The sequence below is a fragment of the Triturus cristatus genome, chromosome 1_2 (assembly GCF_964204655.1).
Source record: "Triturus cristatus chromosome 1_2, aTriCri1.1, whole genome shotgun sequence".
In the NCBI taxonomy this organism is placed as follows: Eukaryota; Metazoa; Chordata; class Amphibia; order Caudata; family Salamandridae; genus Triturus; species Triturus cristatus.
In genome coordinates, this window is record NC_140580.1 from 590,364,855 (window position 1) to 590,382,048 (window position 17,194).

The following is a 17,194-nucleotide window of genomic DNA, read 5'->3' on the forward strand; positions in this document are numbered from 1 at the left end:
CTTTTACTTGATTTAATTAATATATGTTTACCAAAATTGAGAGTGTGCATTTGAGATGAAGATGTGTGTATTTTCAGAACTCAGCTGATGTTTCGAGAAACATGGCTCAATTATCAATGCATATTTAAAGCGTATATTTGAGTGATAAATCATGTGGTTTTGGGCAGACTTATTGCTAATATCATAAACTTAGTGGCAGGGGCATTGTGGCTATCGTTACTATAGAAAACCCATGCTGAGGGATTCGAAATTAAGACTTTTTACATTACTACTGGCAATCCGGCCGGATGTACTGAGATGATCACTACTAGTAGTCTTGCATATTATGGTGACCACTTGTGTATTTGTGTCTGCTGTGGTCACTAATAAAATTGGTAGCTTGGAGTGATTTTCATTGAACTTAAGTAGCTCTGCGGACAGAAATGGCTGGCGACCCCTGGTCTAGTAGGTGACAATGTTGCTACTAGATCAGACATCATGAAACATACCCTTTCGTTCCTACAGGTTCCCCACATCTGGCGGCATCTCCTGTGTCTGGAGTCCTGACTCGAACAACAAGACTGTTGCATAAAACATGTATGTGCCGAAACGTGAAGCAGGAAAACACACATTAAAGATATCAATCAGGATTCGTAGAGCGTGGCTACTTCACCCGTGAGGGTCTAGAGGCGCTGTGGGGGTCCTTCTGCTTGATCACGCTGCCTGTACTTATTGGTTGAACATCCAGGTCTTGAGGTCTTTCCTGAACTGTTGGAGCGATGGTGAGGCTCTGAGGTGCAGGGGGAGGGTGTTCCAGGCCAGGTGGGAGGAGGAGCAGCCTCCGCTGTTTCCCCAGCTGATGCGTTGGGTGGCTGCTAGGGAGAGGGATCTGGAACGGAGTTCCCTGGTAGGTTGGTGGAAATTCACTCGTTTGTTGAGGTACGCCGGTCCTTCGTGTGTAGTGCCTTGTAGGCATGGGTGAGCAGCTTAAACTGGCATCTCTTTGCGAATGGTAGCCAATGGAGTTAACTGAAGTATCAAAGATATAATAAATAGAGTTTGGACACAAGATGTAGGAGTAACATCTAGTGTTCTAAGCTAACTGCTTGCTTAGTGCTACAGTGACATGTCCATCGGTGCAGTATCAGGCTCATGGGCCACGATGAAGTACACGATCCAAATACTATCCCAGATCGAATTAAAGGATACAACTTCAGCTGTAAGCAATCTGCTTGGATTTACAGTGCCTTTTTTACCGCAAAAGAAGCGTGTACAAATATAAAAACAAAAGTGGAAACTTTATTTGTATAAAAGGGCCTATGTTCAAGCAGTCACCACACCAGATCGGTTCAGTGCACGCAGGCACGAAACGGAAGTGTATACATCTTAAACAAAAAACACCTCAATATTATGTGATCCAACGTCCTGATAAACAATCAAAGGCTGCAGTCAATACATATTTTTTACATAAAGCAAAAATTGGAAACTGATACCACGAGCGGTTTTGTTTTCCTTTTAAAGAGGGCGTTGAAATATATTGGACTCCAGTTTAAACATGTAAATGTTGTGGTGAAATTTGTTTGCGTCAGTTATGACAAAATAGTCATTTGTGAAATAGTTTGGATTGTGAAAAAGGTGACACTTCAAATCATCTATCTCACAAAATATATGCACATTGGAAAGCAGATCACAGTAAACATTCTACCAAATCCTAAAATCCTTATTTTTTTCTTGGTAGCCTTTGATTATATTTCAGGAAAATAAACTAGAATATCTGGCCGAAAAGGAGTACATTTATACAAAAAATATTTATTGCACATTTTTGGTTCAGGATTTGTTTGTAGATTTGACAGGTTTGCTGCCAAGATGTCCGTTTCTTTTATTCTTCCCATAGGATATGCTGATTCAAGTAGGTGTGATATTAAACAAAACTCCCCCTTTTATCACGTATTTTGATATTAAAAGTCTTTGAATCACAGATTAAACATGTGTTCTCTATTCTTATCAATCTACATTAGTCCTCATTGTGCTCAATTGTTAGCAGTCTAATTGCAAAGTAACAAACTGCTGTTAAATAATAGGAAATGCACACAAAACTATTAGGGAAAATACAACAAAGCACTTTACAGTGTTACAATCGGTGACTTGACGAACGCCCAGATCTTTGTACAATGCACAGATACCAAAGCCACACAACGGAGAAAGGGCCAGGGCGCTGCAGAGGTTCCTCATTGGTGCTGCTGAACGGCACAAACAGGCAGTGCGCTGGATTGATCAATGTGGAAATCAGTCATAATTGCAGCAGAAGATACATCTGCCTAATACCCATGGGGGTCAAACTCCTGATGTCCTTCTTTTCCGTCTTCCCACGAAAAATTGTTCACCTATCAAAAGAAAAGAGTATGCAAGGACTTTAGAAATCATAGGAACCTGCTTCAAAGCTTGTGATTGACACTGGGCATCTCCCATCTCAAGAGTTTGTCTGATGTTAGGAGGGGTAATTGGTAGGTATTCATTTTGAGAAGAAAGGCAATCTGTATGACTTAATGGAAAGCTGACTTAGAGCACAACATTACAGTTATAAGAGAGCACATGAAGTGTTACTCAACTGATGACCTCAAAGTAGTCTCAACGGCAAACGGGAAGACTAAATTAATGCTGGAGGTCACAGTTAGAGGTACCTCAGTCACAAAGTAAACTCTTATAACACTGTACACCTTAGTACATCATTGACTTAAAATGACCACACAGCAAAGATATCATGAGTAGGCTTGGAACACCACTGTAAAGACACTAAAGATAACTTAACACTATGGTGGGCCAGCTGGGTCTTGAAAGCCCCCATAAGTCTATGATGGAAAGAAGCTGGTTTATAGTTGAGTGTGGTTGGCTACAGCAGCTTCTGTCTCCTTGACCCAGACATACTGGAAGGAGTTAGCTTGGCCATTGGACACTGACAAAGTGAAGGATCCATTATGGGCATATAAGGTACAGAGGGGAATAGGTAAAGTACAATGTGAGCCTGGTATTTGTGTGCCAATCTGTAAAGGTCTTTCCAGAGTGTTGTGTTTACTAGATCTAAATAACAGGGGGGTGGAGAGTCAGAGAAAACCAATGTTCGCTAATACATCTCTCCTTTCTCACACATACAAAGAAAAAGGTATAGAGAACCACATGAAGATCTGTGACAAAGCTTAATGTAAGTTGCTAGGGTATTCCCTATTATGACGTAGGATCCTCACTTACCGGTGGTGGTATGCTTCATCCTTGGGCCCGCTCCTCATTTAGGAAATGTAAGCTGCCTGAATGTGCTTACCTAATGGGGGGCTCTTGTGACAGATGATTAGGATGGGATCCTAATTATAGATATAACATTACTTAGTGGATATCAGAACAAATTATTGCAGGTACCACTTATGAGGATGAAAATGCTGAGGGATATCTACAGTTACTTTTATCCTTATAACTCTAATTCATCATGTTTCAGCCATAAATTAAGTCCTAGTGGGTCAGTGGTCTTTATCAGGACCAGGGAATCCTTACCTCTATCCCAACCGTGAAAAGTGTATCCTGCATTTAGGTGTAAAGAAAATGTGGCTGTGAAGTGCATTAATAAAGAAAGAGGTAGAGATATACTGGCAGTTCAAGGTTGACCCATTATACGAAATACATAGGTGATACAAACAGAGGAACAAACTCTCATGTTAGTTATCAAAATTCATTAATGGTAATGCTACTAGCATACCACTCATGAATTCACACGGACCATACCGCACCAATGTGAAACACTGCAAACCACACGTGGTGATAACACATGTAAGGTTAGTGTAAACATGTAGCAGTTTTTTCTTGTCTTTCCCTAAAGTTAAGGGGAAAATACCATATAAAGGGAAAAGGGGAAGTACCTTACTGTTGTAACACACTGTTTAAAAAACAAGAATAATAAACATTCGGCCACATGTACGACCGTTTTTAGCGGTCTCAAATGGCTAATTGGGACTTTTGCGACCGCTAAATTGGTCTGTTGCACATACAAACCCTATTTTGCGAGTCGGTATACTATTACTGACTCGCAAAATAGGGTTTGCGACTCGCTATTAGCAAGGGGCGTGTTAAGGGCGTCCCTTCCTAATAGTGACTAGCAGTGCCATGTACGAATGTTTTGCGACTGAAATGCTGTCAGAAAACATTTCCATTTTACCACCAATGGAAAGTTGGTGGTAGACCAGTTGCAAAGGGGGCCCTAAGTGACCCCTTACCCTTTCCGAATGTGGGCTCAAATATTTTTTAAGAGCAGGCAGTGGTCCCACTAACCACTACCTGCTCTTAAGAAACAAAACTGAAATGTTTTATTTCACTTTTTGAAACACATCCCGTTTTCCTTTGAAGAAAACGGGCTGCATTTTTTTTTTTAACTGCTTTATTGAAAAAGGAGTCACAGACATGGTGGTATGCTGACCCCAGCAGGCCACCATCCCTGTGATTGCGGGCCCTTGCGACCACTTTGGGAATCGCAAACTGTTGTACATTCCATTTTGTGAGTCGCAAAAGTCACAATTTGCGACTCGCAGAATGAAATGGTCGTATATCAGGCCCGTTGTGTTGGAAAGAACAGCTGAACAAAATTGTTTTGGCAAAAGAGAAATTGTACAGAAAATTAAGTTGCCCTTAACTTGTTACTCCAATGGATGGCACCCATTACTAAACCTATGTGCTGCAGTCTCTTTACTACATGGTTGCACATTGTTGATCTCTGGTTTTTAAATCCACCCGGACACGAAAAGAGTATGAAATGCCCCACTTCTGGTTGGTAATGGTATATTGCATGTGATGTTATCACACTAACAGCATGTATGTCATACACCGCGTACATCGCAGAGGCTTATTCAAGGATTATTTTCTAATGTTAAAAATTCACCAATGCCTAGATATTTTTTTTCAAGTGATTATATATAGCAGTAGAAGTAGTCATACATTCAACCTTTGAAATAAGGCCTTGCAGAGACACAAACGTGTTCACGTACAATTTCATTGTGGACACACCCTTTTGCTCTGTTAACTGTTTTCTGTGGTTATTGGTGTGTATTCATTTTCTCAGGTCTTCTACTTGTTTACAAATGTCCACCTTACAGAAACAGCTCTGTCTTTATCTCAAACATGGTCCAACAATAGTTTATATCTCTGTGTCCTTGGATGAAAACCGTCAAAAAGTAATAGGCTGTTCCTCTTAGTTGGGGGGTGGTAGGGGTCAGTGTGCAATAGACCATCTCTTGGTCTAATAATATCAACAACAAAAAAAGCCAATTCATTGTTACTAATGTTGTGGGTCAACCGGAGAAACTGGATTCAAGTATTGAGCCAATTCACTAATTGTAAATCTGTGACCACCCTTCCAAATAAGAGAGACATCATCAGTAAATCTACACCACAAGCGTAGCTGATACTTGAATGTATTCCCATCTCAAAATGTATGTTCACTGTCAAATACATGTACATACAGGTCATACGTGGGGCTCACAGACATCCCATGAGCCTGTAGGCATAATACTGCTTCAAAATCAAAACTGTACTGGTGTTACTTAATCCCATTGAGAAGTTGCTTGATGGCCCACAGGCTCTTCTCTTCAGGATTTCTCAATAAATAAAGAGCAAATGTCAAGTCTCAACATTAGCTCACTAGTGGGTCAGTGGCCTTCATCAGGACCAGGGATCCCTATCTCCATCCCTAATCTGATTAGTGTATTATGCACGTAGGTGTAAGAAAAAATATGTCACATGCGTTTATAAAGAAAAAGTAGGATATACTCGCAGTTCAAGGTTGCCCCGTTATAATAAATACCTAGGGATACAAGCAGAGGAACACACTCTCATGTTAGTTTCCATAATTCAGTAAACTTGGAAATTCTGTTAGCATCCCACCTCATGAACTCTCACGGACCATGTAACACTCATGTGAAACACTACAAACCACACGCGGTAAGAACACATCTGAAGTTGTTGTAAACATGGAACAATTCGTTCCTGTGATATCCTAAATGAAAGGCAAAATACAGGTGAAGGAGTGTCCAAAATTAGAGGAGGCAGAGGACAGCAAAACATCCCACAGGCAAGAAGAAGAGACGACAGGCAGGTTGTCTGGACCGAGTATCAATCATTCACAATGTTTATGTCCATTTATAAAAAATCATGGATTTATCATGATCTTACCCTTCTCTCCTTTCGGTCCCTGTAGTCCCTCTACCCCTTGCAGTCCCCGTGGTCCCATGTCACCTGTAGCAAGGAAGAAAACATTTAAATATAATTAATATAATATTCATATTTTATTGTTCAGATCAGCTGTAAATGTTCAATAAAGTACTTTTCTGAAACCTGCCCACATGCCTCCACCCTCCCTTCATTTTACCAACTTAATTTCCTGAGTGGATGCAGAAAGCAAAAGCTGTGAGCTGGGCATGGAATGGAAGAGAGACTATACCCAACTTTATACCCTAGGAGACACAGAGCATGACTAGAGTATTACTGTCAGTTCCCTAGGCCCAGATATAGAGCCACCCTCTGCATGAATTATAGCCATTCCTATCTCCCATTGGCCGAAACATCTGTGTTCACAGCTACTGCAGGCGTGATTTACATGCGGCGTATAGGCATCTATGGCAAATCTTGTGGATTAAACCGAACTTACCATATTAGAATGTTGTCAATGTGCTATTGGACCACAATTATTCTCTTAAACAATGAGCATTATTGTCTTCAACCATAATAACTGGTGTTTGTAATTTAGCAAATCCTTTATTCACTCTTAGCAGATGTAAGTATCCCACCTGGGCAACAGTGCTTTTCAATGTCAGTAATAGCTACACCCCACCTTAACAATAATAGTTTGTACATGTGCATTTTTCGCATAAATTAAGAAAAAGTGTCCTCACCTTTAGGGCCAGGGTATCCCCTATCCCCTTTTTGACCTGGGATTCCAGGACGTCCTTGAACTGTACCATGAACTGCAGAAGAAAAGAAAAGAAACAAAGAAAAAATAGTAAACATTGAGCTTTGTGGTGCTCTTCAAAATCCAGTGTAGTCTACTGATAAAATAAAGGTACTTTCTTCATTTTCTGCATACTCTCTAATTTTTCAGTCTCGTCTTCAAATTATGTTCTCGCAGGAGATTATAATATGGTTTTTCCAGAAGAAACCCTCTGTTTCCCCTTTCATTACTTAGTGAAGGCCCGACATAGGCAAAGAGGAAGAGTAACCCTCTAATTCCTCTCAAGAACTACATCTGCTCCCTACCTATATCAAACTTTATGAAAGAGAATGCCCAAAAATCAGAACAGTCCCATTCCTCCTTCCTCGCACTCCTCGTCATTGCCAGGTCTTTACCTCCGCATACAAACAGAATGGACATGCTTCATTTAATGAGTGCTTTTGGCTTAGGTAATGACATTTGAGAATAAAAGTAAGAAACATCTTTGTGAATAGGATAATTTAAACGTTAAACAGAATTTGGTAGATCTGGTGGCCAAAAGAGGACAACTTGAAAAGTAAAACCATCCATTTGAGAAAACTCAAACATAACTAAAAAGACAGAGTAACAACAGATTTTATGTAATCCTTTGCAACCTACATGGAAGGTTGAAGGTTTAGTTTATTACACCCTCACTGAAAAGCAAGTGCTTATTCTATTCTTCTTGATTATATGACTATATACCACTGGATTCCGTCAATATATTGTTTTAGCATTGTTGTCATTACTCTACAGTAGCTTTGTTGCATTGACCAGCTTCTAACTGCCTAAAGATGCAAACCGACTTAAGGTCTCCTCTTTAGTAGATTGTCGGGATCGGAGTCCCCATGATGCCACAAATCTCGAAAAACAACAGCAAGGGATAGTAAATATGGCCTCTGGGATTTGAAAATAAGTGATGGTGAGATGTCCCACACTACCTGACCAGTGGGGCCCATAAGGGAAAGACACTTTTCTTTAGGGTACCCTGGATATACCTTTGGTAGGTGTTTACATGAGTTGAATGCACAAAAGCTGTTTATCGCTTTATAGCCTGTCCTATTGGCTTTGGGAGGAAAAGGAGGAAAATCAGATCAGATATATTCCTGCACTGAATGTATGTGAGAGACAAATAATTGAATGTGATAAATAGCGGGATGACTTAGTAACCATTTCCGTTGTAAAGTATTCCCTCATGCATTTCAATGGAAGCACTTTGTGGAGGGCGGAATGACTAAGCAAATAACCTAATGTTAATGGTAATGACATTTATAGAGCGCACTGTTACTCGAAGGTGTCCTGGCGCTATGATTGAGGTCATACTGCAGGCCAGAGCACGGAGAGGATCCAATTAGTAATTAGGCATTGAACAACCATGTTTTCAAGACCTTCCTAAAGTCCAGTAGCTTTGTCATGGATCTGAGAGACAGAGGAAGGTCATTCCAAGCTTCGGCTGCACCAACCAAAAAGCTTCTGCCACCCCAATTCGCCTTTTTTTACGAACGGTACAGAAACTAATTTTGCTTCCGATGAACGCAAAGACCTTCTGGGTACATACCAGCGGGAGCGCTGAATCAGGAGATAAGACCCGTTTCCATGAAGTGACTTATGGACCACACACAGAGCCTTGAACAGAACTCACTTTCTGACAGGTAGCCAGTGGAGCCTTTTAATCTCCTCCGAGATTGAAGCATATTTTGAAATGCCAGAAAGCAGTCTAGCAGCTGCATTCTGCAGGAGTTGGAGCTTTTTCATAAGACCATCCTGAATATTTAGATATAAGCTGTTGCAATAATCAAGTCTTGACATGGCTAAGGCAGTAATAACTGTTTTTTGGCTGTCTTTAGGAAGGAAAGGCAAACATTTTTTTGCATGATTTCAGTGTGTGTGAAGTGGCCGAGACCACTGCATTAACTTGATCCTTAAAGGAAAGTTTGTTATCTATTAAAACTCCTAGGTTTTTTACCTTTCTGTTAGGAGTTGGAAGAGGACCAAGTGAGTCCGGCCACCAAGCCGTGGTCCAGAAATTAGGATCATTGCCAAAAAGTATCCCCTCCGTTTTATTAGAATTTAGCTTGAGGCAGTTTTGGGCCATCCAGCTGCCCACCGCTGTCATTCAGTTATGAAAGCGGGGTGCTATCTCCTGAGTTCCATCAGGAAGCAGTGATACTACAATCTGAGTATCATCTGCATATGAGGTCAGATTAAACCCAAAGGATTCAATGAGGGGGGCAAGCTGCAAGACATATATATTAAAAAGTGTAGGACTGATGGATGACCCCTGAGGGACTCCGCAAGGGAGGGAAAAAGATTTTGCAGAAAAATCTCCAAGTGTGACTGTCTGAACTCTGTTGGCTAGGAATGATTTAATCAATTTCCAAGCCACTCCATTTACTCCAATCTCCTGCAGCCGCTCCATCAGTAAAACATGATGGACCGTATCAAATGCCGCAGAGAGATCCAACATAGTCATGGCAGCATTTCCTCCCTGATCCAGAGTCGTCCTGATTTCTTCAGTGGATTTGAGGAGAGTGAACTCCGTACTGTGTCCTCCCCCGGAATCCATACTGGGAAGGGTCAAGCACCTGTCCCTCCTCCAAAAACCGACTGAGTTGGGTGTTCATTATTTTTTCCGAGATTTAAGCCAGGAGTGGGAACCTAGAGATGGGTCTAAAATTATTGGGGTCACTTGGGTCCAGATTGGCTTTTTTAAGCAGTGGAAGTATAGATGCTAATTTCCAGGCTTTAGGAAAATAGCCTTCTAAAAACATAGCATTAATGACAGCCGTCAAAGTTATTGTAACTGGTTCAGGTGCTAGTTTTAGTATAGATGGAGGACATGGATCTGTTGGTGAACCTGATTTTGCTTTCATCAGAAGTGTGTGGATTTCAGAGGGTGTGACTGGTGTAAAGTTATGGAACTGAGGTACAGTACTGTCTCCAACCATTGGGTCTGCTGTATCTACCAAGGATGTCTTATTTGTGGAATCTACAAATGTGGAGAAAATACCATCAACTTTGTTGAAGAAAGAATTGGCTATCTTATCACACAATTCTTGACTTGGTGTAATGGAGATGGAGGTTGGGTATGCTAGCACCGTAACTGTTTTAAATAGCTCTTTGGTTGAATTTTTTGCAGAGTTTATTTTATTTGCAAAGAAATCTTGTTTTGTTTTATGAAGTAGCTGCTTATACTGTGCTAGGCTTTGCTTGTATTTATTTTTTTCATTATCATTGTACTGCCTCCTCCACAATCTTTCCAGGCGCTTACAGGCCAGTTTTGTTTCTCTAAGGTCCTGGGTATACCAGGGTGAAGTTGGACGTTCCCTGTTACGATGGAGGATTTTCATTGGAGCTCTTTCAGCCAGTTTGTATAGACAGACGTAGCCTCATCTAAATCTACCGGAAAAGAGGGAAAGGTAGCGGTAAACTGGTCGTGTAATTCATTGGCTTCCATCCTATTCCATGCTCTACTGATCATCTGTTTTTTTTTACCAGTTTCTTGGTACCTCGATCAGGAATCGTCATCTCAAAAAGCACTGCCCTGTGATCCGACCAGACCACTGGGAGAATGGAAGTGACAGCTAGCTGCCCATTGTTAGAAAATATACCATTGAGTGTGTGCCCTGCATTATGAGTGGCTCCAGTGACCAGTTGTTTTAAGTCAATGGTACTCATTAGATCTTGTAATTTAAGCGTATCTGGATCATTTTCTGCTTCTAAATGAAAATTAAAATCCCCTAGTATAGAATAGGAACATGCACTTAACTTGTTTTCCAACCAGCTAACCGCTTGTGTTATAAAGCGGTTTCTGGGACCAGGTCTATAGATGAGAGTGCCTTTAAAAGTGTGATGATCAGAAAGGTAGAAACAGAAATCTAGTGCTTCGCATTCCATATTGGGTGAGCAATTGAAAGTTACATTTAAGAAGTTTTGCTATATTACTGCTAAGCCGCCACCTTTCTTAGCCAGCCTATTTAGTGCATGGCAAAGGTAGCCTGGAGGCGTGGCTTTCACCAGGTCTGGACCGGATGCTTCATCCGTCCAGGACTCGGTAATGAATGCGATATCGGTTGCTTCTCCCTCAATCAAAGATGCAACTTCAATGCTATGTTTAACTAGGGATCTTGCACTCAATAGTACACACTTAAATATTCCCCCCCCCCCCCCCCACAGGTTTTACCCTACCTTTAGGTGTATAGTGTGTAGGTTTTTCCTGTTGAGCGGTAAAGGTCGGTAAGTTCACCTTACATCCAGGGCATATTGTATTATCATTTGGAAATTTCCGACCAGGTATGATACAAATGCACAGTGGATTATGCTTGATAACATTTAAACTGTGTAATGTGCTCTTAGAGTAGGTAAGAGGCTTGAGAACCCTTGTGTCCAAACGGGCAGGGGGGCGGCGCTGTGTGCTGATAGTGTGCGGACGGGCGCAGACTGGCTAGCCTTTGGCGCGCCAGCTTCCTGTTAAATAGGCAGGTCGGGCGAACAACTAGCCCGTTAACCTGCTCCCCTGTCAAAATGGCGATCTCGTTACAATGACGCCGACCCCTAGAATGAGGGTGCGTGCAAGAATGCAGATGTACAAAATCGCGGCTAAAAACAATTAAAAAAACAGCGCTTCAGTAGTGTTACTAACCACAGTATTGGGAGCAATCTGTTGGTCCACCCGGCTCAAGCCTCATGGGACACCTACAGCATGAGGTAACAGAGTAATACCCCCATTGGTGGAGCCAAAGTCTACTCCAGGCATATTTTAAAGAACTGGTAACAATACATATTACAGCTGCACTGTCAGGTCATACCTAAACATTGGCTTAGTTCAGCTTTAGGCACCTTCGTGCTCAGTCTTCCAGCACAATGACAGAAGCTACACCCTGGTAGACTTCACTTTTAGTCAGGGAGGGCTCACGGATCGACCCCCCCCCCCCACCCCCCCAAGTAAGATGAAAGAGGCCTTTCTCCAGAATTAAGATCTTTATTGGAAAGTAAACCCACTCCCTTTACTGGAAAGCAATAATCATCCTGCAGTTTACGGAGGAACGAAATTGAGTAAATCAATGAGAGACAAAAGGCAGTGAGTGAGCTTCTGTTATCACCTACAAGATAGGTTAAAGGAGAAATTAAGAAAATCTCTTCCTACTAATGTTTCTACTTTGTGGGGCTCCTTTCAAACTGAGAAGACAGACGCATAACATGGTATGGTCAGCATTTCAAAATAAGAATATTTCCCTGTCTCATGTACAATTAAGGCATTCAATTGATCTCGGACGAATTAGTTAGGAAATCTGATTAAGATAATTCAAACCTTCTGACGTTCAATTTAGTGGTTGCCACCTGTCCAGAATTCATAAGTGATGGGCAAAATCAATTTTCTACAATGCTGTATCAAAGGCAATCCTCTTGCATCTCTACATGTGACTCAAAAGGACAGAGGGAGTTTTGACTTTAAGGAGAAATGGTCATACACTCCAACAACATGACATATATGTCCATATTACCTGGTGGGAATTGCCCCTCACACACACAATCCGATTCTGGTGTATTTGTTGATAATATGACGACTCCCAGTGTCACCATAGTGGTCTGCCAAAGTGTCACTCTAGTATCATATTAACAAGTTTTGAACTGGAACTGAGACCTACATATTACAGACCGAATAAAGGGGCTTATTTACAAGCCCCTTAGGCCACCCGTACGTCACGTTTCCATGTTAAAAATGACTCAAAAGTGGCGCAAGGGGCTTGTAAATAAGCCCCATAGTGTCCAAGGCCTAGCCAGCAGTCCTCAGACTTTAACAAAGATTACAAATCCAAAGTGGCCAAAAAGCAAACCTCTAGCAGTATATATTGTGCAAATGGCATTTCCTAGTTTAACTCCACACAAAACAATGGGGAAATGTTTGCACCAAGCGTCGATGCCTTTGCAACTAGCTATATATCGAACTTGGTTTTGACTCATGTTTTTCATGCAGATTTGGCATGTGTGGAAAATATTTTAAAATCTTGAGTAAAGACGAACTCTTGTAAGAAACTTTATTTGCACAGCACTGTAGCACAAAGTGCCCTCAGATTGAGATCAGGTTTGATCAGTGGTATTATGTTACAATAATCGTATGGGGGAGCAGAAGTGACATCAAACGTCCTACAAGCCATGCGGATTGATTCAAGTGGGCACAACATGTGCCTCCCTGTCTGTATTTCCCCCAGTTCCAGCACGGCATGGACGTCACTGTCCATGCCGTGTTGGAACTTTTTGGCCGTTCCCATTGGGGTGCCTGTTTTCAAGGCACTGCCATGGGAAAGGCCAAAGTTACGAGTTGCACATTTGAAACTCGTAATACGGTCGGCTGTGTTTGCGCAGCTTTGGCGCAGTGGCGGTGGCATTGCGTTGTCACTGCTGCGCCAAAGTCGTAATCAGGCCCCAAGTTACTAAAACTAGAAAAGCTGCAGTCCTACTTAGAACATCAGCAGTCACAATTTTTAAGTCACAGGGGAAGCAAAAAAGATCACTTCGAGTGCAATTGATCAACATCAGTGGACTGAAAAAACTAGGGGGTCTCTCAAAGAGACGTGGCCAATGCAATTAAGGCCGTGGCCTAAAAATACACAAAGTAATAATCTGTGATTAGCATAGTGTGCTGCCCACTGGTATTTTGCTGTTTCTGTGATTGAATACAGATACAACAAGTAACATTACACCTACAACAAGTCAGAGCTATTGGCTTTATAAATGGTTGTTAGTTGTGTAAGATAAATAAGCCACAACTATGGCTTCGTTGCATAGAATATTGAAAATGCTTCAATTCTGAAATGATGAGACTGAAAGAACTATAACGAGTCACTTTGAAATTACCTCAAAGACAGTGCAGGGTGGTACTGCTGCAGAGTTAAGATTTTTTTGCCACCCTGAGGACAAAAATGGAAAGCCTGATAGAGACCAGTCTCAGCACCTGCTTTTTAGAACTGCTGATGCTCAGCACAGACAGTACCCGGCCCACTTAAAGCCCTAATCAACATAAAATCGTGAGTTCTTCCCTTACTTGACATCCCTGTTTTTTTGGTTATTACTAAATACCTGAGGTGGTTTCCAAGGCACTGTAGTTTCAGGTAATTGAAAAGATGCGGGTGCAGCACCACAAATTCACCTCCTGTCAGGTAATGCCACTTTAGGGGATAACCCAACCAGACCTCAACTTACCTCGGAAAAATTCCATTAGATCTTCTGTCACGTTTCCATATGTTGCAAATACTTTGCTTATCCCAGGAGGGCCAGGTAGGCCAGGTTGTCCTCTGGGACCTGGTCTGCCTACAGATCGCTCAACAGTGTAGGTAATGTCTTGTATCAGCCCACCACCTAGACAATAAAACAATGCATTAAAATGTCTGAACACCAATTTTACACGTATCATTTTCAGAGTTCTGTGGCAGCAAAAACCACCTTCTGCAAGCTCTCATGTTACATAAATCCTCTGGAATGATTAACAATGACAAAATGGCCTTTCTACAAAGACCATGACCAATGAAGGGAGACACAGCCATACGTGTCTTTTGTCTGCATCCACATATGGCAGCAGAAGGGCAAAGTTCTTCACAACATCTTTCCGTAAACCATTAACCCGGAGCTGGTAGACGTGTTTTTGTGGATTCAATGCTGAACCAGGTTGGTTCTGATAGGGGCATAAACAGTATCTCATCTCATGGTACAAGGCATCCTTTTAAAAGAAGTGCTCAGGGGCATCAAACACATCCTTTGACACCGATGATGGGCCATTGTACTTTTCAAAAATGAATTTTATTAGAATCTCATGGGTTCAAAATATGAATTAGCAATGATTGATGTAAGGCACAAACAACCAGCTACATAACGTGGCATGGTTAAAGGCATATTAAGTGAATTAAAAGAATTTCAAAGCAGTGCACATAGGGAAACAGAGGATTGGAGCTAGCAGTTGACATCAGTAGCTACCTAGGAATACGGTCCCTGGACACCAACTCTTAAAGACATGCCTATGGTAGTTGTTCATAGCCACCTGTCCAATTTTCGGCCTCTAAGGTCTTTTTGTTACCTTAGTCGTGATCTGCAAGCGCTCTACTTACTTTGAATCTTATCCACAACCTGAGACAACAGCCTTTCATATTCTTCTGATAGAGACGAGGAAGATGACGAGGATGACAGTGAGGATGAGGAAGATGACCTCGACATGGAGGATGACATTGAAGCTTGCGAAGAAGACAAAAGACCGCTATCGCCTTTGTGCCCTCGAGGTCCAGGTGGGCCAGGGGGACCAGGTGGTCCTGAGATGTACCCTCGAATGTTGTCGCCTGTGAAAAGTGAGACACTTTAGCATTTTATACAAAAAAAGTCGCACAAATACTCATTCCACAGTATGACGTTAACCCAGGTCGCTTTCAAACAACATTCAGCATAAATCTCAAGCTTCCGTTCCTTAAAACATTATCCTCATTGTAAATGTACTATTATATTTCATCAATATTTCTTCCTTCTTTTTCTCAGCTCTTTTCCCCACAAGCCAAACCCATATTATAACTGCTATTATTGTAACTAGGTCAACTTCAATATAACAATCAAAATGACAGGCCGTTTAAAAAAAACATTTTTTTTATTTGTTCTTGGTATACATCTTGGGTGTCAAGGAAAATTAAAATAAACTCAAATTAGAAATTAATTGTACTAAAGGCAAACATGTTTTATTCAATCTAGTTTCTGGGACATACGGTGTAAAGTATAGCATCGTCCCAGGGAGTGTGGGGAAGTCACAGAGACATGGATACGCAGACAGCTATATTTTCATCTCTAAGTGGAAGCGTTTCCATGAAAACTCAAGAAGCAACAACAAATCTAAAAGTAAAGGATGAAAGTATGATTCAGTAGCAAAGCACCTAGCTTGCAACCAATTCAAGCAAGCCTGGCTGAAGACGGCTGAAATGCCAGAAACCGGTCTGTCCCTCGTGCAACGTTCCTTTTGCCGGTCCTACTCAGGCCCGCATGTATTCAATCTCTTCTTTGCCGGCCAGTCATACCTCCCAATCCAAACAGGGATTTTTGATCAATGCGCGCTCATTGATCAAACATGGGATTGAATTTCACGATTTTGTTAGTTCAAGGAACCCTGACTGGATCTTTGTTACAGAAACGTGGGCTACTGAGTCTTCTGGCCATGATCTGCTTCTGGCCATTCCTGAAGGATACACCTTGCTAAGGTTAGACAGAGAACGCTGTAGAGGGGGTGGAATAGCCATTCTTTTTAAATCTACTCTCACATGTACCATAAAACCCTTATCGATCTCTACGGATCCTTTTGAGGCGCTATACTTTTGTATTGTGCATACCCCGGTGAGCTCTTTTTCTGGCATACTACTTTATAGGCCCCCTGGGTCTAGAGCTAATTTTTGCTCAGAACTTTTTAGAATTTTGGAACCTTATTTTGGTAGACCCCATCTCACTGTTCTGGGCGACATTAATTTTCACCTAGAGGATGTTACTTCGAAAGAGACCTGCTCTCTGCTTAATTCTCTGGAGGCATGTGACTTTGTACAACGAGTTCTCCACCCGACTCATAAGGCGGGGCATATCCTTGACGGGATCTTTTCCAACGACCCTAGATTAGGGGTTGGGACACCGGTCCCGATTACCTGGTCTGACCATTTAGCAGTCCCGCTGTTTCTAGACATTCCCTGCCCCGTTGCCATTGTGGGCTCTGGTAAAAAACAATTCAATAGGAGCTTCAAAAATTTTACTAAGGAGGCTGTAGCCCCTTTTATTCTCAATGCCCATATTTCAACTCAGCGGAAGGTGGATGAGTCGGCCCAAGAACTTGCTGATGCCATCACCAGAGCCGCTGACGAACTAGCTCCTCCTTCCCTGAAAGCTGCAGCTAGACAGAAGCCAACTGCCCCCTGGTTTTCCGTCGATCTGAGGCTTCTCAGACAAACTTGCAGACAGAAGGAACGTAGGTGGCGTAAATCCTGGGATCTCAAGGATAGAGAAGGCTATAAGAGCCTACTACGTGAGTACAAAAAGAGAGTCATTAAGGAAAAACAGGATTATTTTTCCAATTTAACCTGTTCTTTAACATCCTCCAAAGAGCTTTTCAAAATAGTGGACTCTTTGTGCTCTCTCCAGGCCCCCGATCCTGTAGTAGCTTCCCAGGAGCTATGCAATGATATATCAGACTTTTTTTACAAAAAG

The 17,194-nt window shown here is 41.8% G+C and overlaps 1 protein-coding gene across 7 annotated transcripts in view; it reads right to left on the minus strand.

Annotated features, from left to right (window-relative positions):
* Nucleotides 1–1,258: 1,258 nt before the first annotated feature.
* COL17A1 (collagen type XVII alpha 1 chain) overlaps nt 1,259–17,194 on the minus strand; it is a 197,079-nt gene continuing 181,143 nt past the window's right edge. For all 7 annotated transcript variants that reach the window (XM_085606993.1, XM_085606976.1, XM_085606957.1 and 4 more), the window contains 5 exons: nt 15,082–15,306; nt 14,183–14,338; nt 6,906–6,977; nt 6,187–6,249; nt 1,259–2,363 (listed from right to left, as the gene is read on the minus strand). In XM_085606993.1, coding sequence (XP_085463119.1) covers nt 2,314–2,363; nt 6,187–6,249; nt 6,906–6,977; nt 14,183–14,338; nt 15,082–15,306 — 566 coding nt within the window. In that variant the 3' untranslated portion in view covers nt 1,259–2,313. The remainder of the gene's footprint in view (nt 2,364–6,186; nt 6,250–6,905; nt 6,978–14,182; nt 14,339–15,081; nt 15,307–17,194) is intronic.